Source organism: Mesoplodon bidens (assembly GCF_964165515.1).
Source record: "Mesoplodon bidens genome assembly, chromosome: 13".
NCBI lineage: Eukaryota > Metazoa > Chordata > Mammalia > Artiodactyla > Ziphiidae > Mesoplodon > Mesoplodon bidens.
The window spans coordinates 39,852,180-39,875,224 of NC_138169.1; the positions used below are offsets into that span (position 1 = coordinate 39,852,180).

General features: G+C 34.9%; 1 protein-coding gene across 1 annotated transcript in view; it reads left to right on the top strand.

Moving 5' to 3' along the window:
- The window catches only part of RBBP8 (RB binding protein 8, endonuclease), an 83,965-nt gene that overhangs the window by 6,498 nt on the left and 54,422 nt on the right, over positions 1 to 23,045 (top strand). The window contains exons 3-4 of the mRNA XM_081252066.1: positions 8,105 to 8,147; positions 12,809 to 12,904. Coding sequence (XP_081108192.1) covers positions 8,105 to 8,147; positions 12,809 to 12,904 — 139 coding nt within the window. The remainder of the gene's footprint in view (positions 1 to 8,104; positions 8,148 to 12,808; positions 12,905 to 23,045) is intronic.

Below are 23,045 nucleotides of genomic sequence, written 5' to 3' on the forward strand. Positions count from 1 at the left end.
TTTTAATTTAAACTTTTTTTCTAAAATTGTTAAAACACAAAATAAACAGCAAAAATTTACCCTCTTCTCCCCACACACAAACAGGTAACCACTTTTATTATCTTTTGTGTGCGTATTCTTCCATTTTTTTAAATTTAAAGTTTAAGACTTTTTAATTTTAGGAAATATTATACATTTATAAAAGTAAAGAGAATAGTATAATGAACTCCTATTTACCCATCACTCAGCTTCACCATTATCAGTACACAGCCAATCTTGTTTTACTTATTTTGCATTTGCATCTTTATCCCTCTTCCACTCAGTTATTTTGAACTTTCTGACATAATTTCATCTATAAATACTTCAATATATTCCAGTAGTCTTTTTTAACAAAAAATTGCCATTATCGTACTAACAAAACAAATTCTTTAATGTCATCTTATACCTATTAGATGATTGTGTTCAAATTTCCCCAGTTATCTAAAATGTCTTTATAGTTGGTTTGTTCCCATCTGTATCTAGAAGAATTCTCCATGTTGTGTTTGATTAATATATCTATCGATTATTTTCAGTGTAGTTTTAGTTTATGTTTCCCTTATGAATGAGATTAAGCATCTTTGCTTATGCTTGAGGGTGATTTGTATTTCTTTCTTAAGAACTGTTTATATACCTGATTATTCTTTGGTAGTTGGCCTTTTCCCTATCAATTGATAGGAGCTGTTTATATCTGAGGCAGATTAGTTCACTTCAAATATTTGAAAGTTTAGAAATTCAAATTTGTTGTTAGTGATAAAGATCTGATTTTTAAGTGACTGTTCTTGTGGTCATATGTTCAGGGACAAATATGAGTATTTTACATTAATTCTGCTCTTCATTTGACTACACTGTTTTCCCCCAGAAAATGTAGAGTGAAACATTGAGGAAGTATTCTGAGTTTTAGTACTGACTTGCTATTCATTCAGTGAGCAGTTATTGAATTATATGCTGAGAATGGTAGCAGTTGCTGAGAATACAACAGTGAAGAAGACACAGTAGGTTTTGGGGGCATTGTATTCATTCTCTTTCGGAAAATATTTATACAGTATAGTTATATAATGAAATGATAACAAAAATAATCCAGATACAAGATAACATCTCCCAACTTCTGTTGAAGAGAAGCCATATCTTCCTCTTGGTTTATAATACTGCAACCCCAGCATGTAAGTTTACCAATAGGAACAGTTTCAAGTTTAAACTATTATAGGAGCTATACGCTATAAAAAAGCTTATTCTTTGTGACCTGGAGGTAAAGCAAATACAGTATCTTCAAATGATTTAAATAGGACCAGATGTACTTGAGTTTTTATTAAACATTTAACAGAGAAGAATTAGCATTCTGCCATCTTCAAGTATAAGGTTAAATTCTTTATCCTTCAAATGATTACTTTCTCTTGTCTTATAACAAGAGATTAAAATTTTAAGAAGATCATTAAAATTTTATTATGCAGAGTCCCTATCTTAATCATCTTTCTACCTGCATTTCCATAGGTAAAAGTGCTTGGCACATAGTAAGAAATTAGTAAATTGTATCTGAATGAATTGCATAGTTTAGCTGCATCAGTGAAACATTTTCTTGAACATAAGTTTTTAAAATCCCATAATATATGAAAATATCAAAATTTTATATCTCTAAAACCCTGAAATGCTTTACTACCCATTTACTTTAAATTTTCTATTTTTAGATACTACTGTAGAAACTTGGGAAAAGAAAAATAAATCACCATTTTATAGGGATGGCATTTGTTTATTCTTTCCTAGTTTTAAAAGAAATGCATGTAGCTTATTGTTGTGTTCAGTGTACATACTGTTTTATATGTGACTTATTTTTGTGGTTATTTCATTACTTAACCAAACTGCTTGTTTTTCATGTGGTACATAATCTTCATTTTAGAATATTTAGGCATACCCATTTAAAACTGGGACAGTTTTATTTTTTAGGCTCCTAATTTAACAAGGATGAAGCATTTGGCAGCTTTCTTCCTCATGTTCATTGGTGTTTCAGGGTCTTCAGGAGACCTCTATGATGAGGAAGCATCAAGAAAATAAATAACATATTGTTTGATAAGAACAACATGCCATTCATCAGATTACAGAACATATAAGACTCACAAATATTACATAATGGAATATTCTTTTTTAAAGTGTGTACTCCTCATGGCCATACTCTTAGTAGCCATCACACTCCCAGGAGCATTAGTTTATATACATGGAAAAACTTTAAGGGAGGAATACAGAAGTTGTTGATGATTTTGATTAATGTCTATGTGCTTTATGAATGGTAGGTATTGGATATATGTTTGAGCTGATGAGAGAAGATAACTTCCGGCATATTATAATATATTGATCAGGCTACTTTTACCAATTTCAAAATCACTTATGGATTCTTAAAAGTTTTAAATGATCGTGCACTATTTTTTAAAAATTAGTATGTTATTTAAAAACATTTTGGTTGGGCCCAGGCAAATTTGTTGAAAGGAAGACTTTTTTGACAGTCCCTTGTCAATGTGTTCCAGATAGTTCCATATAAAATTAGATCCTGTGACTCTGTGATAACATCAAAGACATGCCTAAATGGTACTTAATTTTTTTTTTTTTAAGTAGAGGATCCACTTGGAGAGACCAGTATAAGAGGCTATTTGAAAGACATCAAACATGGACTTGTCCAGACTTTGCAGGTTTTGAAGTATATATACGAATCAAAATTCAGTCATTGCTTTTAAAACTTCATGTCAGGTTAAAAAAAAGCGGGGGGGGGAGAAAAGATATGAAATGAAGGTAGTACCTGAGTTACATAATTTTTCTTAGATACGCATAAGAACTTAAATGCATCTGAACTTGTTTGGATACAGGGTTTTTTTTTTTGCCTTTTAAAATCCCTTTCAGTATCAGGTTTATTATTAAAAAGCACAGGTAATAAGATGGAATTTAGAATATTGTTCAGAATGTCACCATTTTAATAAATGGTTTTTGTCCATGCTATGTTTTACCATCAACATCTCATCTAGTAATGTTTTCTATATCTGGTAAATAAGGTAATCAATTTCATAGAAAACTAGGCAGATTTTTGAGGACAGAATTGGAGCCCCATTAAAGAAACAGAAAGTATAGAGGCTCTAATATGACAGGATAAATATTTCTTGATTCAATTTTGGATTGCTCCATTTATTTTCTTAGATGTTTCATCAAAAATTCCAAAAAGATAACATTCATATTAAGACTACACAGATTAGCAATGAAAGGAATTGCAAGTAACTTTGGTCCATAACATCAGTGTTCTAGTCATTAAGAAAGGCTAGTCATCAGGAAAATGCAAATCAAAACCACAATGAGATATCACCTCACACCTGTCAGAATGGATATCATCAAAAAGAACACAAATAACAAATGTTGGCGAGGATGTGAGGAAAAGGGAACCGTCATACACTGTTGGTGGGAATATAAATTGTTGCAGTCACTGTGGAAAAAAGTATGAAGGTTGCTTAAAAACTGAAAATAGAACTGCCATATATGACCCAGCCATTGCGCTCCTGGGTATATATCCGAAAAAAAACAAAAACAGTAATTTGAAAAGATAGATGCACCTCAATGTTCATAGCAGCATTATTTGCAATTGCCAAGATATGGAAGCAACCTAAGTGTTCATCAGCAGATGAACGGATAAAGATGTGGTGTGTATATGTACTCAGCCATTAAAAAAAAAAGAATGGAATACTACTCAGCCATAAAAAAGAAATTTTGCCATTTGCAGTAACATGGGTGGACTTAGAGGGTATTATGCCAAGTGAAATAGACAGAGAAAGACAAATACTGTATGATGTCACTTATATGTGGAATCTAAAAATACAACAAACTAGTAAATATAACAAAAAAGAAGCAGACTCACTCAGACTCAAATACAGAGAACAAACTAGTGGTTATCAGTGGGGAGAGGGAAGTGGGGGGCAATATAGGGTAGGAGATTAATAGGTATAAACTGTTAGGTATAAAATAAGCTACAAGGATAGGGACTTCCCCAGCAGTCCAGTGGTTAAGACTCCGCACTCCCATTGCATGGAGCTTGGGTTCGATCCCTTGTCTGGGAATGGAGATCCCACATGCCACACAGTGCGGCCAAAAACAAAAACCAAAGGATATACTGTACAACACGGGAAATATAGCCAACATTTTATAACAACTATAAATGGAGTGTAGCCTTTAAAAATTGGGAATCACTATATTGTACACCTGTAACAATATTATACATCAACTATAATTCAATAAAAAAGTACTATCATTAACTCTCAATGTTATTTTCCATTTGTGTTAACATAAATTCGATAATATCCACAAAAAATTAACGTACCCATTTTGAGATAATTAAATCTTAATAGTAAACTAAGCACACCTTAAATATGGCTGCATCTCATAAAGACAAGTGTCTTTACTTTGGAGTTGAAATAATTGATTAGGCAGTTACAAAAACACTAGTAGTTGTGTTTTTGGTAGAAGCTTAATTGTTTGATCTATATATAAAGCCACTATTTATCAAGAAAAGTGTTATTAGGCTTACAATTTATAATTCAGAACCATAAATAACTTGTTTTACAGTGACAGTACATACATATATGGTTTGTTCTGGGTAGCGAACGAGAATGAGCAAAAATGAACATAGCAATGATTTTTATTTTGTTTATAACAAATTGAATTCTTGGTTTATTTCTGAATTCTTACTTAAATTTGTTTCTTGTATTACATTCGTGACTACACATATGGGCCCTTAATTGTTTCATTTCTTTCAAAATTCACATACACGTTATAAGGTTAATTGTAGTGCAGCGCTTTTGGTCTTTTGAGCGCTGTTTCCTCATTAGGTGTCTCAGGTTGCCAGTGTTACAATCCTAAATACTTTTTTGAACAGACTACCTGTTCATACAGGAGCTGCATTGTTGTATAGCCTCATTCCTTCCGATGGGTGTGGAGCAGGATTAAAGCACACTTTATAGGGGTTCTAATTGTGGATGCCTAATTGACTTGATGAATGGCAAATGCTAAAATTTAAACACACACACATACACATACACACATAAACCTGTTTCAGGGCTGATCTGCATGACAGAACAAATGCCTCACAGGTGTTGAATGCTTACAAGATAAAAGAGTAGTCTTTCCATATTTCCCAAGAATTTTCTTTTGAAGTTTGTAAGGATTTTCTGTCTCATTGTTTCTTTTCTTAAAATGGTTTATGGCAATAATCCATTTCATCTTGGGTGCACTTTTCACTTCTAAAGGCGGACCTGAGTTTTAGAGTCAGCCAAAATTAAAAAACAAGAAAATCTAACAGCAAGTAAATTTTCACACACTTTGGGAAGGGTAAAAAGAGAGTGAAAAACTGCTGACAATAGTCTTTGGCCTAGTAGGGTCACAAGTTCTTTTCTTACTTCTTCAAGAATGATTTGATGCTTTACTAAGTACTTTCAAGGTCTTGTGAGTTTGTCATCATTACCTGAAAAAGAAGGAAGCTTCTCCAGCTACAAACTTGACAGATGGAAAAGATTTTTTTAAAAATCAAAAGATCACACCAGTTTTTATTTTTAACAGTGAAAAAATAATGTTTCCCTTTATTATAATAATTTACATTTTAACAGTATTCCAACTCTTAGGGTAAATATTTTTCCATAATTTTTTTTTAGCTTTTCATTTTGAGCTTATTGTAGATTCACACTGTAGTATATACCCTTTACCCAGTTCACCCCAGTGGTAACATCTTGTATAACTATAGTGTAATAGTACAATTTAGAAATTGACATTGATACAATCTATCAATCTTATTTAGATTCTGCTACTTTTACATGCCCTCATTTGTGTGTGTGTTTTAATTCACTAACGTGTAGATCCCTGTGACTACCTAGGGTCCCTAATGCTACTCTTTAAAGTCCCCAACCACCTTCCTCCCACCCCAACCTCTCCAGCTTCTGGCCACCCATAATCTGTTCTCCACCTCTATAATTTTGTCATTTTAAGAATGTTATATACGTGGAATCATATAGGGTATACTTTTTGGGTTGGCTTTTTTTTTCCAACTCAGCATAATTCCCTTGTAGTCCATCCAGGTTGTTGCATATTTTAATACTTCTTTCCTTTTTATTGCTGACTAGTACGTGTAGTACAAGGATGTACCACAGTTTTGTTTCGTTTTGTTTTTTTTAACAGTTCACTCATTGAAGGATATTTGGGTTGTTTCTGTTTTTGGCTGTTATGAATAAAGCTGCTGTGAACATTTGATTACAGGTTTATTCATAACATTTTATTTATTCAAATTATAGGCCATAGAAATGAGGGTAAATGTATCATATCAGTTGGACATTTCCTAGAGGTGAAATTTGAGATACAGGGCAAAAGTATAACTAAAAAATTCTCCAGGGCCTTTATTTTTCCATAATAACTGGATTTCCTGGCATTAACTCCTTACCTCTTGGGCAGTAAGAAAAGGTGACTTCCCCATTAGTATCTATGTGACTTTTAATTTCATCCCTAGTCAGCACCAGGGAGGGGGAGATTGTGGAAAAACGTATAGGTCTGTTTTCTAAAACTCTTACTTAGCTAAATGATGTTGTTCAGACAGATAATGAAAAATCCTGTTATTAGAAGTGACAAATTTATTAATGTTTCTATACAAATTATATGGAAAGATTTTCTAAATGTATAACTTATTAGAAGCCATAAACTACCAAAGACAGTCAATCTTTAATTTTTCAGAAATTAGTTAACTAATAACCATTTATTGGGGATTAACTATGCCCCAAATAAAAGAAATTCTTAAGTAGATATAGAGTTTTTAAACTTTCTAGGCACTATTTTTAAAAGTGAATATAATATCCACAAGTGGGAAAATTGTAGAATAGTAAAAAAAAAATTGGTTTAGGGATCTGAAAATGCAAACACAGAAGTTTTTCCCCCCTTTTAATAATCACATTGCAGAAAATAGCATAGAGGAAATAGAGAACCAAATAGTTTAGTGTTGCTAAATAGACTTATTCTTTTTTACTTAATGATTTTAATAGCTGTGTATTATTCTGTCTAGTGGTTACATCATATTTTACTTAAACTCATCCCTATTTTAAGCATTTTATATTTCAATACATTGTTCAATATTCTTTGTGACTATGAGTTTCTCTATTGTTTGGATTATTTAGGTTAGAATCCAAGATGTGGGATATTGATGAAAAAGACTCCCGTTATATATCTCTAGCTTGCTTTCCAAAAGAACTGTGCTAATTTATAATACCTCCTGCAAAGCATGGCAGTGTAGTTTTACAACACTTTTATCAACACTGGGTATTATAATTTTAATAATTTTGCTAAGTAATTTTTTGGGTTTGGATTTATATTGCTAGTGGTGTTGGATATATTTTCATGTTTGTTTAATGGCTGTTTTTCTCCTTTTAATTATTGTTTCTGAGACTGAGGAATGTCACTCTTACTTTGTTCATATCCTTTCTTGCAGTCTCAATGCTCATCAGCCTGCTTTCTTAACAATAATTACCCAAGTCCCATAGGCAGTGGTCTTCTATTTTGTATCAGACTCAATTAAAATTAAAAATACATATAACACATATAATACATATCTTGAGCTAAAAACAGTACTGCCTTATGTTAAGTACTTTTTTGTTAGCAATTGTGTTCCTAGTCCAGGACTTCCTGACACAATCTGTTTTAATCCCAGAAGATCTGAGCCTACATAAGCACTATTGCTGTTATCAAAATACATAGGCTGTGCCAGAACATAAACCTTCATTTATAGTGAACTTCTAATTATATGCTTGCCCATGCTATTGGGAAGTAACTCACTTTAGGTGGAGAAAATTTCATTCTATTTGGCTGTCATACAATAGACTAAGAGCAATAATGTTGCAAATACTCTTTTGTGACCTAAGTGTGCAAGTAAGGGAAATACACTCTTCAAACTAATGGGACCTGGCTCATTGTTCAGAGGCCAGGCTCAAGTAACTTAATAGTGTAGCATTAGATTCATAAAGAAACTTAGATTAACTGCTTTTGAAACGATAAAATATATAAATAAAATACTGAGGATATTTTTCTTTTTCAGGTTTACAAGTAAAAGTAACCAAACTGAAAAAGGAACGAATTTTGTAAGTATCAGCATATATAACACTGATGTCTTATTTATAAAGTAATTGATATTGATGTCCTATTTGAATTCAGTGTCTTATTTATAAGGAAGTTAGCTTTACTTAGTGTGGACCTTGTGTAGTTGACAGCGAGTTATTCAAAATTCTAAAGGAAAAAATAATTTTGAGTATAGCCTTAGTTAACATTTGCATATATTTATATTTTAACATAATTTTAATATGTGTATAATCTTTTTCCTTAAAATATTTATGAAGATGGAAACTGATCTATAAATCATTTTGATCTGTTAACAGCATTTTTTTCTCAACTATGATTAATACCTGGGATTTAAGATGCTACAAGATGGGGAGCAGAATAAGTCTGGGATTTCTAACTCATATAAGAAATGGGAACTAAATGGATATTCTAAGACCCCTTTTAACTAATTTGAAATTACCAGCAGTTCCCCTGAATTGTTTTGGTTGTTAAGCCCAGGATCAGATCTGATTTTCTAAGTCAGGAGCAGATTTTATTCGTGGTTCTTTAGACCTTCCACATTCAGGAATCTGAAACAGATGGCATAATAGAATGTTATTACTCATAACAAAAATTAATATCATTGTGACTAATAATAATTGTATTTGCTTTACAGTATATATCAATAGGTCTCAGTTCCTTCATATTCCTAAAGCTTCCAAGACTGTAACCAGAAGCTGGAGTTACCAACCACTCATCAAAACACACCTCACTATTTTTGCTATTATAATCTGAAAATAGAAATTGTGAAGTTTTCCATTACACCTGTAAAGTCATGTTTGGAAGATGACCTAGATACAGAAATGAGAAATCATAAATTTTTAAAACAGTCTTTTTGAAGAACAATTTTATGATTCTTAATTACTGACACTTTTAAATGCTTTGCATGTTGAAAATGTACCTGTTCCTACCTTAAAGGTGTCATTTTAAACATTTAAATTTAGGATGTATATCTTATTAGTTAATCATATTTTCTTACTGTGAGACCAAAAAAACACCAGAAGTGACTTTTATGATAAAGAAGATGTATCCTTTCACATAGAAGGCCCAAAGTAAGGAGATTCTAGGACTGGTTATCACTTACTTCTGTCTTTCTTCTCTGCCATCTTTAGTGTTCAGACTTGCCCTGTTAGTCTTGATTCACTTCAGTATGTCAAGCTGGCCGTCATCTTTCTAGTTATCACTTGCACAACATCTTTGTGTCCTTTTATTTTTACTAATTATAAAAGTTTGTCAGAAGCAGCCCCCAGCAAACTTCCTCTAACTCATTGACAATGTTCATTCCTAAATAATAACTGACAAAGAGAATTGAATTAACATGATGGGCTTACACTAATTCTGACACTACTTTCTATATATTCTAGGATTAAGTGAATAAGTAAATATATTGTTGATAAGGAGGCTTTTCCTCAGTGGTGAAATTGTTTTTGAGTGGTTTGAGATTAAAAATTATGAAATACACTTATTCTATTGTTTTCATCTTCACCTTTGCCTATAGCCCAGCTAGTGATGGTGGCTACAAGCATTGTTAATCAGAAGATGAGTATGTACTATCAGTGACTTGGTATGCTGATTTAACACATACTACTCTAAATAGCTAATTACTGTTTGTTGGAGTTATTCTACAAGTCTCCTCTTTTATATATAATAATACTGTATAGGAATTCTTGTTCCCTCTTACCATTATAATACCCAAGGTATAATATTTTGGAGTTGATCAGTAGTTAGACAGTGAGCTCTTTATATTGTACCTTGGTTCAGTGTTGGAAGTAAATGACCTAGTAAATCCTAGATTAACAACCATTGATTAGAATGACATCCTTTAGAATCAAAGTGTTGGTCAGTTATTAGAAACACTGTGTTTGCTATTTGATTTTACATTTTAAACTACATTCACTAAATGTTTTTGAAGGAATTTAGTTTTATTAAAAATGGATCCTTCTTGTAGACCTAGTAATTTTATTTTCTAAAATGTTACTATTTTAGATGATAGATTTATAGCTATAGAATAGTATTTCCTCTTAGCTAGAATCAGAATCATTTCCCTGCAGATTGAATGATTAGACATAGTTAGAAATGATAGGGCTTCCCTGGTGGCGCAGTGGTTGAGAGTCTGCCTGCCGATGCAGGGGACGCGGGTTCGTGCCCCGGTCCGGGAGGACCCCACATGCCGCGGAGCGGCTGGGCCCGTGAGCCATGGCCGCTGAGCCTGCGCGTCCGGAGCCTGTGCTCCGCGACGGAAGAGGCCACAGCGGTGAGAGGCCCGCGTACCGCAAAAAAAAAAAAAAAGAAAGAAATGATCTAGGGCCTTCCTGGTGACCCAGTGGTTAAGAATCCGCCTTCCAATGCGGGGGACGCGGGTTCGATCCCTGGTCAGGGAACTAAGATCCCACATGCCGCGGGGCAACTAAACTTGCGCACCACAGCTACTGAGCCCACACACCACAACTAGAGAGCCCACGTGCCACAACCAAGACCCAATGCAGCCAAAAATAATATAAATAAATAAATAATTTTTTTTAAAGATCTAGATTTGCTTATAACAAACGTACTTTTTTTTAACTGAGACTTTTTATACAAAATGTATTTCTCCATACCTCTAACCAAACAACCACATGAAAAACCTTCTTTAATTCGTAAATGACTTGAATATTACTTTCTCAAAAATCACCTATAACGTTTCTGAATCTTAAAGAGTGGAAACACAGCTGGTTGTTCAGTAGGTGATAACAATGGTTTACTTCACTGTATAGTTCTCAGTCATTTGATGCTCTTAGCAACCTTTTAATATATATTGTAATTACCCTGTACCTGCCTACCTTAGGTAGCTTGGGGTTACACATTTTAGAAGCATGGGTAAGTAACTAAATCCCCTGAGTAATCAGAGAATTAAAGGGATGCTTTATTTTGTAGAAGGATAGGTCATTGCATTGTGGGACCAGGAACTCGGATTTGCCTGTATGACCATAACTCTCCTTTCCAAGTATATTTTATGATAGACAGTCAGGGTACAGTAACAGGATGTCTGGTCTCCATATTGTTAGAATAGCTTTATTTGTGAGGTATCTCAGTCCTAGGGATTCCCACCTGGAAGAAGCAATTAGAAAAGAAATCAGTAACTGTACTATATTTGTCTGTCACTTAATTGCTTCAGACCTGTGTTTTGATGATAGTTGTCTCTGCACATGACTAATGCTCCTCTTTTACACAGATTCATTTACAAAATTACACATGTATCAATAGAAATGTTGACTGTTGAATTTTTGTTGAATACTCCCAAAATAGGATCAGTGAAAACCTAGTGCTGTTTCTGAATTAAATACATTTTCTAGACGTGTTAGAAAATTTTTTTGTTATTAGCTTCAGCTATCTGTTACTTCCAAAATTTCATATATATATATATACATATGCTACCAGAACAATATTTGTTGTATAGCAGGAGGCCACTCTTAGATGTATTGGCTTTTCATTCAGTATCAAATATTCAATCAGTATATAAGAAGTACCCCCTCATATTGGTATCTGACATTTTGACTTAGTTGTTTTGCTCATCTGTTTTGTTGCCAGTGATATTACATTCTACGTTTTAGCAATTTTGACACAGTCATTTGCACATCTCCTTTTTCTGGCAGACTGGTTTGTCACCTTTATTTGATTTGATATTTCAGACCCTTGAGAGGGCTGGGAGAAGATATTTGAACCACGGTATTATCCTATATTTTCAGATTCCAGATGACACAGAGAATCCTGATTCAATTTCTAATGGGTTTTCATAGAATTAAAATATATGCATACTTTATATATGTGATTGTTTGAAATATAAAGATGGAGAGGTAAAATATGGCACAACCTTGGAAAGTAACCAGGTAGTTTACTGGAAGAAAATTTTAGGTGTCTTTCTTTTTTCCTGACTAAAATCAAAATGGAAAATACTTAAATAGAACTTAACTGTGTGCCAGTACTGTTCTGTATGCTGTATATTCATTACTACTTAGTCCTTGCAAATGTCTCATGAAGTAGATACTACTAAAGTATCCACATTTTTTGAGGCACAGAGAGTTTAGGTTACTTGCACCAGCTCACACAGCTGGTACATGACAGCTGAGATTCAAACCTAGGCTTCAGGACGTAGGGTTTGTGTACTTCTACTTCACAGTAAACCCTGGCTTAAAAGTAATACCAGGTAAAAGTTTAAGCAACACAAAAATTAGTAAAATAGAAAGTATAAATCTCTCGTAATTGGAATAGGAATGATATGAGTGGAGTTACCTATTTACATTATTGAATGTAGATAAAATAATTAAAAAAACAGTAAGTGTACATTTTAATAGCAATTTTGACAATGTTGAGTCAGTGGTGGCATCAGAATTTACTCCTTCATCTGTGTTCCAGCATTGTATAACGAATACCTGGTGCTTAGGAATATACTTCTGTAGAACATAAAAATACTGCAGAGCAAATTCTAGTATAATTTGAACTCTGATTAACAAGATATTCAAACCTCACCTTCTAAGTTGTTTGTTTTGATACAACAAATTCATAATATGTAAGTGGTGAGATCATGCTTTGGAGTTCTTAATGACAGAATAGTCTTGTTAGAGTACTTTTCTGTTAAAAAAAAAATGACTTATTTCTTGACTTTCAGAGATGCACAGAGACTAGAAGAATTCTTCACCAAAAATCAACAGCTGAGAGAACAACAGAAAGTCCTTCATGAAACCATTAAAGTTTTAGAAGATCGGTGAGTCTGGTTCTTGGGTCTTCTTGTGTAAGAGGTGATTTCCCTCTTAATAGAGAGTATACATTGGTTTTCATTTGTAATCAGTTCTGAGACTTAAAGTGATCTTTTTTCCAACTCTATGTCAACTTTGGATAAATACTTTATGAAATTAAAACAAACTTACAGGTTTTTTTCATTAATTACAGCAATCACATCAATTTACCCTTTAAATGAAGTTTCTTTATCTGGTATTTGTTGTAGGACAAGCTCAAGAGTAGCAGTGTTCTAATACATTTGATGCTTTCATTCCATTTTTACTTCTAAATAGGTGGAAACTGCTTCACAATTCTGTTCCTGTCTTCTTTTTTTTTTTAGTTTATTTTATTTGTTTATTTTTGGCTGTGTTGGGTCTTTGTTGCTGCGCGCAGGCTTTGTCTAGTTGTGGGAAGCAGGAGCTACTCTTAGTTGCGGTGCGCAGGCTTCTCATTGCGGTGGCTTCTCTTGTGGCAGAGCACAGGCTCTAGGCACGCGGGCTTCAGTAGTTGCAGCACACTGGCTCAGTAGTCATGGCTCACGGGCTCTAGAGCGCAGGCTCAATAGTTGTGGCGCATAGGCTTAGCTGCTCTGCGGCATGTGGGATCCTCCCAGACCAGGGCTCGAACCCACATCCCGTGCATTGGCAGGCATATTCTTAACCACTGCACCACCAGGGAAGCCCTATTCCTGTCTTATTTTCTTACTCCTGCCATTCTCTTTTCTTCCTTTCATATTTCTCCACTTTCAGGCATTCTAGGAATTCTTTTTACTGAGTATTCCCAAGATAATGCCTATTACTTCACCTCATGTACAGACTTTTTTCTTTCCCACTCCTTTGAGGTTAACACTCTACATTAGAAAAGGCTTTCAGATTTTGCTGTTTTCCCTTGTCTGAACTGTAAGTGCTATTTAGGAACTTGAACTATTTATAGCAAACTATGTTTCTTTTTTTATTTATAGTTAATATTTTTCCATTATTACCATTTTTGTATATGTTACAGGAAGGCTGGTGGTTTGAATTTGCCACTGTGTCTTAGTGGTGGAATAATCTAATAGTCTGCATGATGCAAACTAAAGTTGAGTACTCTTTCTTGCATGACTGCTATCTCAGTGGATGCACACTTACTGGAATAGGCAGCCTATTGTGGGAAAAGGCTCCATATGCTTTGGAATCATAGATATGAATCTGAATTCCAACTTCACACTATCTCCTTAATTGAATTCAACAATTAATAATTGAGCACTTACTATGTTCCAGGTGGTGTTCTAGCAGCTAGGAATACTATCCTTAGTATGTCATGGAGCTGATACTTAATTTTCAAAGATTGGGAGTGGGCCTGCAAATAAGATGATTTCAGATTACAAGAGCTGAAGGAGAAATAAAAATGAATTATGTAATTGAGTGACTATGAGCATTGGGAAATGAAGGGCTACTGATGGATGTCAGGGATGACCTTTCTGAGGCAGTGCCATTAGAACTGAGACCTGAGTGATACAAAAAAGAGCTGTCACTTGAAGAACTGAAGATAAGAAGAGGACAAATGCAAAAGCCTATGGAGGAAATAGATTTTGAAATATTTTAGGAGTAGGACATCCACTGTGATTCTAACTTAATGAGTAAGAAGATGAATGATAGATAATATTGGAAAGGTGGGAAGTAACTAAATTCTGTAGGGACATCAGGAAAAAGTTTGGATTTTAATTGCATTGGGAAACCGTTGGAGGGTTTAAGCAGGGGAATGCCAAAGGGATACACGCAGGTACTGACAGCATCTGTTATATCCAAATGTAGATGTCGAGTAGGTAGTTGCATATGTGAGTCTGGAACTAATGGGAGAGGTTAGAGCTAGAGAAACAAGTTTGAAAATCATCAACTGTATATAAACAGCATTTAAAATCTTGGGACTTGATAAGATCTCCTAAGGACATCTTTAAAAGTATAGGAAAAGAATAGAAGAGGGCTCAGGGCTGAATCCTTGGGCATACTAATTAAGGTTTAATGAAGAATAAGGACCCAGCCAGCAAAAAAGATTGAGAAAGGAATTATCAGAGTAGGAGGAAAGCCAAGAACATATGGCGTGACACTAACAATACCTTCTTCACAGGGCTGTTTTGAATTTTAAATGAGATAATGCAAGTAAAAATACATAATGGAAGCTTAAAAAGATTTACAGTATCCCTCCTGTTTGGTGAATATGATTCCAACCTCTAGTGCTCTAGTCTGTACTCTGCACACAGCCAGACTAGTCAGTCTCTCTAGCTGAGATATCTGGAAACTAGAAAGCCATGTGTCCATCTCACTCTTCCCTAGTCCAGGATCAAAGAGGAAATCATCAGTTACTCTTCCTTCAGTGTGGTGCGGCATTTCCTTCTGTTTTCTCTGGATATGTAGTACAGGATTGAGCAGGAAGGGTGGAGAGCATATCTTTCTCAGCCTTTAACTCTCCAGTGATTGAAGCACTTCCTTCTCTTACTTCACCATATTTTTTCTCTCATCTCTACTGCTCCACTACTTTCTACAAGCGATGAGGTTCTTCCTTCCATATAGTAATGGTAGTAATGGCAAGAGATTAGGAACTTTCTTTCTGTTCAGTGACTCCCAAGTATAGAAAATTTTAAGTCTGAGTTCTCTAAGAAAGCAAACATCAAGATGACATTAGATATTCAAGGGATTTGGGGGGGGAAACACACCTGTAAGGTAAATGAAGAAGGAGCTGGAGGAGACTGGGAGAGCTGTGAGATGTCCATACATCTAACCCTTTTGAAAAAGAGAGAAAAATGAAGGTCTCAGACTGCACTGCAATTTTAAGAAAGCTTTGGCAAGGCCAATGGGGAGTTCTGGAGCCATAGTATCCCTGCTCTACTGATTCCTTGCTGGCTTCTGACTGTGGGATGCCTGATGTGTTCACCTGTCTGGCGGGTGAAGGATTTCAGAGCACAACAGCTGGAGCCGGTGATTTTACTTCCCACGATAGGAGATAGGTTTTCATGGTTGCCACACTGAAAGACTGATTGTGTTTACTTCCAGCATTCTTTCTGTTTAGTTGATCATTAGCAAGTTGTTTAGGACTCAGTACACTGAAAAAAAATCACAAGGTAAGGTTTTCTTTATGTTTTGCACGAATTGGCTTAATACAGTTCACTCTCCATTTCATCCCCAAGATATAGTGTTCTTCATCTTAGCTCTTGAAGACACTCCTTTCTAATACCTTCAGAATATTTCTTCACTTTATGATACAAAGTTTTGGCTGTTCTTTGATTCTTTGCATCTTGTGCTTCTCTTCTTAAGTGACTTTTTCTTCTCCACGCTCATTCTGAGAAGAAATGTTAGTGGATGAGTGCCCCTACCCTTCCCATTGAAGTATTTTCTAAATTACCATCCTTTATTCGGTTAATATATTTAATTGTTAAAATTATCATTTTTATTCTGCAGTTTTTAAAAACTAGATTCTTTTCTTTTTACCATCTATTTTCACTAATTTCAGGTGGATGTCACACTTCTGTGCTGTTTCTTACCCTAAATGTTCTCTTGCCTTTCATTCTGTTCACCTTTACATTTTTAGGTAGGTGGGCCTATAATTCATTACATGGTATTAATCTGGGGGTGGGACAAGGAGTGTAGCTCATTTCTTTATTCACATGCTCCTTCTTTCCTTTCTTTAAATCTGCAATTTCCTTCTGGGATTACTTTAAGATTTGTCCCTCATTTTATGAAGCTTCATTTAATGAAACCAAGAACGATGTAGGTCTAATCATTTTTTTCATGTAGGAGCTGCTTGTTTTGAGGGCTCATGTTATACCCATCTTCACCTTAACACTGTGAGGCAGAGGATAAATCTGTTTTACAAATGAGGAAACTATGCTGACAGAGAGTTAAGAAACTTTCCCAAGATCACATAGCTAATGGATACTTAGGTTAAATTTGCCCCTCAAACTTCCCAGTTTCTGCTGTTTGACGATGCCTTGTCTGTGTGTTGTCTTAATTTTATAAACATGTAAATGAATTACAACTTGACTGATTATCTCCAAGTATTTATGCTTGATATAAAGTTACCAAAACAAGTACTCTGAAATATTAAGTCTTCAACATTGCCTATTATCTAGTCTTGTTTTCTTGGAAGGTTGTTTTGCTTGTTTGTTTTTGGCTATTTTTCTTTTTAAATTGCTACTAACTAAATCCTGCCTTTAAAGGTCAAAGTAGGTAACATTTAGTAAAGTTCTGCCTTACTTAAAATTTTACTTTAATTTTGTCATATGTAAGCACCTTAATCCTAGAGCAAGCTTTGAATATCTATAAAAATTAATGTTTTGGGGCTTCCCTGGTGGCGCAGTGGTTGAGAGTCCGCCTGCCGATGCAGGGGACACGGGTTCGTGCCCCAGTCGAAGAAGATCCCACATGCCGCAGAGCGGCTGGGCCCGTGAGCCATGGCTGCTGAGCCTGCGCGTCCGGAGCCTGTGCTCCACAACGGGAGAGGCCACAACAGTGAGAGGCCCGCGTACCGCCAAAAAAAAAAAAAATTAATGTTTTGCTGAGACCTTTTAAAAGCAATATATATTTTGTTAAAATTTCTAAATGGTAATTCTGCAGCTTGCTGTTTACCCTTCATAAGATGAAGCGATTCTTATTTCTTATGCTCATATTATGAAAACATCAGGAGATGTTTAGATGAAAGGAATTATTCAGTAAAGATAAATTAGATAATAAAAAGTTCTGATTTAATGTGGCTTGTTTGTGTTTTAGTAGTAGTTATTACATTACTATTTACAGGAACCATTTACAGGTTCCCTCAAGAAACGAAAGTATTTCACTTAATCTAAGGAACAGTCACTGTACTGGATAGAAGGCATTTAAAAAAGAAAAATCTGAACAAAGCAGTTAAACCATAGTTGTCTGATAGATTTTAATATTTTTAAAAGCATTTTTGTCAATATTAGGAAACTCATATTTCAACTGTTGTTAAAAGGGAAAATTGGTACTCATAATCAGAGGATTTGTGGTTCTCTATTTTTGAAATACTGACCAAATGTCTTCTTTTGTCTTGCTAACTCTTCTTACTTATGGATTTGAATTTAAATGTATTCTTCAGGAGACCTTCCTGGACTTCCTAGACTCGACTTAGTTGTGCTCTGTGGTTTCATAGTATCCTGTATTTCCACTTTAATGTTGTGAATCATACTTTATTGTAATTACTTTTTATTGTCTTTCTTTTTTTAGTGCACTGTAAACTCTTTTAAAGAAGTGACATTATCTTGGCCACTGTTGTATTTTAGCACTTACAGTACTCACTGTAGGTGTTTAGTAAAACCCTTTTGAATGAAAATGAATAAGTTTGAGGAAATCTTTTTAGCGTATAGCAAACAGTTGAGCATACTTGTTTATCCGGTAAGTTTTAATTGCAAACTGAAATCTTTTCTTTCTTCATCTCTGTGAACAAGCTGTACTATAACTCAGAATGCATGATACTTTCAGCCCTTACAAGTAGAATTACTCTTCTTTCCCGTTTACCTGCTTATAGCTACTGAAATTGCATTCTCCTGTGAAATTGAGGCTTTTTCTTTCTCTGACAGCAGCAGTTGAAGATAGGCAAGAGGAAAACAGTAGAATCCTGCTGATGGACTAGGAGCTAGCCTGTTTTCTCACATTCATTTAAGCTAGGATCAGTGAACAATCAAGAGTTGACTCTTTTTCACAGGTATTATCAAGAGTGGCAGTTAACTGGAGAAAACTAGATGTAATAAACAAGTTAGGGAATATTGTTTCATTTTATAACTGTTTATACCAGTGGCATTTTTTTTTTTTTTTTTTTTTTTTTTTTTTTTTTTTCTTTTTGCGGTATGCGGGCCTCTCACTGTTGTGGCCTCTCCCGTTGCGGAGCACAGGCTCCGGATGCGCAGGCCCAGCGGCCATGGCTCACGGGCCCAGCCGCTCCGCGGCATATGGGATCCTCCCAGACCGGGGCACGAACCCGTATCCCCTGCATCGGCAGGCGGACTCTCAACCACTGCACCACCAGGGAGGCCCTATACCAGTGGCATTTTTAAACTTGGAAACTAAGGGTTTCAAGAGGTTGTCTAACATGATACCTTATGACATTTTAATATATCAGAGTTGATTTCTTGGAAACAATAAGGTGTTCAGTTTTCAATGACAAAGTGGTAGGGTGACATTTGAATATTTAATTAGGATTGATTAATGCCATTTAACTCCTTCAGTGTTTTCAGTGACCTTTCAGTGTCAGTGCTCTTTTTGGCCTCTCTAGCTTAGTAGTTCTATCTATAAATTATTTACCCCAGTCAGGTCAACTATTTGAATGTTTATTGCATGAATCTCAAGCTATTAATTTGAATAGATCTTAAAAGAGAAATATAAAAGTGAAATGTGAAGTATTTTAAACCAATAGTTAAAATTGAGTTTCTTCTTATAACAGTTTAACAATGTCTTGGTTTTGGAAAAGTTTAGAGAGAACTTTATTCTTATTTCCTTTGGAATTTTTTTTTTTTTTTTTTTTTTTTTTGTTACGCGGGCCTCTCACTGTTGTGGCCTCTCCCCTTGCGGAGCACAGGCTCCGGACGCACAGGCTCAGCGGCCATGGCTCACGGGCCCAGCCGCTCCGCGGCATGTGGGATCTTCCCGGACCGGGGCACGAACCCGTGTCCCCTGCATCGGCAGGCGGACTCTCAACCACTGCGCCACCAGGGAAGCCCTCCTTTGGAATTTTAAAGGCATAAATAGACTTTACTATTAGCTTTGGAAATGCTTGAAAGTCTGAAAACATTAAGTTATAGCAGAAAGTTAAGAAGGTGTATGTCCTTAGTACCTTAATTCTCAAAAAAATCTTATGTAAAGTTTACTAGAATATATTTCTATTAAATTAAAATGCTATGACAAAAAAGGAGTATAACATACTATTTAGCTGATTTTACGTTTTCCCTTTTATAATTTTTATTCAGGTAATACATGTACGTTATAAAGTTGTATAGTTATCATCAACCAATAGTTTCCTGTTCCACTCTTTCCCACCCATGCCTGTCCCAGTTTTTAGTTCTCCAGAGTTCTAAATGATGTATTTTCACTTTAACGCTTGATTTATCAATTTGAGACAATAGTTGTTTACTTCTTGCTATGAAGAGGAATAATTTTTCCCTCCCTCACCTATTTTTGAAGTTATTTTAATGCTGTTTTCTTTTTGGACCTTAATACATACATTTATGCAGATATACATAGTTACATAAAGATATTTTAGAGAGAGATGTCTGAACAGTCTCCCTGAACTCACCTCTGTATCACAGGAGGATACTGATGCTTTCACCCTTACCTGTATCACTCTTCCTCTCTTGCTACCTTCTGCTTTGTGTTAGCTGAACCAGTAACCTATAAATATTGACAAAGTTGATAGTTGCTACGTTCTTTTCTGTTACCGGATTTCAGCCCCTTGTATTTTGTTTACAAGTTGATTGTAGAAGTTGGAAAATAATGAACAATGTTTGTTTATTGACTATTCACTGCTGAGCCAGGATTCATTTCCTTCTCTATAAATCCATTGTCATGACCCCTGTGCCACTCAAGGAGAGTGTTTCTAATGTCCAGGTCAAATAGATTCTTTTCTACTCTGTCCCAAATCAGTTGCTCAAGTCACCCTATAACTGTATTATGATAGACGTACTTGTATAAGTTTGCTTTGTTTTTCTTAGAATTTCTAACTACCTTTTTTTCTTATTGAGATTAGAAATGTTTTCCTCATCGTGTCATTAATATTATTTAATGCCTGTTATTCTATTTGATTATAATCTTTTTTGTTCTTTTTCTTGAAGACATACTTCTTGGGCTGAAAAACTTTCTGTACTAATTTGGACCATTTACTTTCTAGGCTATCCTACAACAGCAATTCTGGAATTTCTCTCACTGGATCCCTACATTAATTCCATTATTTCTTTCAACTCATGTTAGTCAACAAATATTTATGGAGCTCCTGTCTTGTACCAGTCACTATTTTAGACCTTGAAGATACACTAGTATACATGGTTGGAAAAATGTGGGCCTGTTTTTCCTTTTTTTTTTTTTTTCCCCTTATAGCTCACCCACAAGTAACTGCTTAAAAATGCACAGGAAGTAAATTTTCAAAGTCTTGCATATCTGAGAAAATGTTTCTATTTTACTATTGCATATAGATGGTATATTGACTGGATATAAAATTCTAGGTTGAAAATAGTTTTCCCTCAAAACTTTGAAGACATTTTCTCATTGTCTGTGAGCATCCAAAGCTGTCATTCTAATGTTCATTCCTTTATAGGTAATAGATTGTTTTCCCTTTCTGGGATGTAAGATCTTTTTATCCTAGTTCTGAATTTCATAATGGTGTGTGTGTGTGAGTGTGTGTGTGTGTGTGTGAGTGTGTGTGTGTGTGTGTGTGTGTGTTTCCTTCATTGTGCTGTCCCGTCATCCTGTTAACCTGAAGACTAGTATCTCTTAAGATACTATTTTTGTCTGTTATTTCCTCTCTCCATTTTTGTAGGTTCTTTCTTTCTGGAGCACTTCTTAGTCATAAACTGATCCTTTACAATCTTTTGTCTTGTTTTTGTTACTTGTTTTTTTCCATGTTCTGGGAGATTTCTTCTATTTTACTCTCCAGCCCTATTATTGAAGCTATTTTGGTAATCACGTTTAATATCCAAGAACTTTTTATTGTTTGTTGATCATTTATATGTACGTGTGTGTACGTGTACCCTTTTCTTGTTTTATGTCAACATCACTTCTCATTTTTCCAGGGATACTAGCTCTTTTATGTTACTGGTTTGCTTCATACACTAGTGATCTTTGGTTGTCTGTATTTAGTAGTGTATGACTGCAATGAGTTTTCTGCATTAGTTGGTATGATGTAGTCTGCTTTTAGTTGTCTATCTGTTTTACCCCAGCCATTCCCAATTCTCCCTCCCCCAGGAGTTTTCCTATGAATAGGAAAGTCAACTGAGGACTCTGTATATGTTATGGGAGCTTTACTTTTCAATAAGAAAATGAGGAGCTATCCTTTGACCTGGGTAGGATTTTAGACTGGGACACTCAGCTACAGCCCTATTATTATAATTTCCCTTGTGATTTCTTCTTTAACTCATTGCTTATTTGGGAGTGCATTGTTTTTAAGATTCACATATTTGTGAATTTTCCAGATTTTCCTTCTTTTTTGATTTCTAATTTAATTCCATTGTGGTGAGAGAACATACTTTGTCTGATTTCAGTGCTTTTAAACTTATTGAGACTTGTTTTGTGACCTAGAAAATGGTTTGTCCTAGAGAATGTTCCAAGTGTGCTTGAGAAGAATGTGTGTTCTGCAGCTGTTGGCTGGAGTGTTCTGTAGATGTCAGGTAGGTTTAGGTGGTAGTGTGTTCAAGTCTGCTATATCTATGCTGATTTTCTGTCTGTCTTGTTCTATCCACTATTGAGAGTGGAAGTCTATAACTTATTGATGAATTTATATATTTCTTTCTTCAATTCTGTCAGTTTTTGCTCTGCATATTTGGGGGCTTTCGTGTTGAATGCATGCTCTGCATATTTGGGGGCTTTCGTGTTAAATGTTAATTGTTATATCTCTAATAAATTGACCCTTTTGTTATAGAATTCACTGTCTCTAGTAACACTTTTACCTTAAAGTCTCCTTTGTTTGATACTAATTAATTAATCACCAGCTCTCTTTTGGTTTTTGTTTGCATGGTATTTCTTTTTCCATCCTTTTGCTTTCAGCCTATTTGTGTCTTCAGATCTAAAGTGTGTCTATTGTAGACAGCATATAGTTAGATCTTTTTTTTTTTTTGTCCTGTCTGACGGTTTCTGCCTTTTGATTGGAGTGTTTAATCAATTCATGATTAATGTTATTGATATGGTTGGATTTATGCTAGTCATTTGGCTTTCTATATGTCTCAAGTCTTTTTTGTTCCTCTGTTCCTGTTTTTCTTACCTGCCCCCACCTTGCTCTTTCTGTAACTCCTATTATTGATATGATGGACCTTCTAGGATAATCTTCTAGTTTTTTATCTTCTCTCTTAATTTAATTTATTTAAATTGAAATAGCCGCATGTGGCTTGTGGCTACCATTCTGGACAAGAGTTCTAGACTTCTCCCATTGTTAGCCTA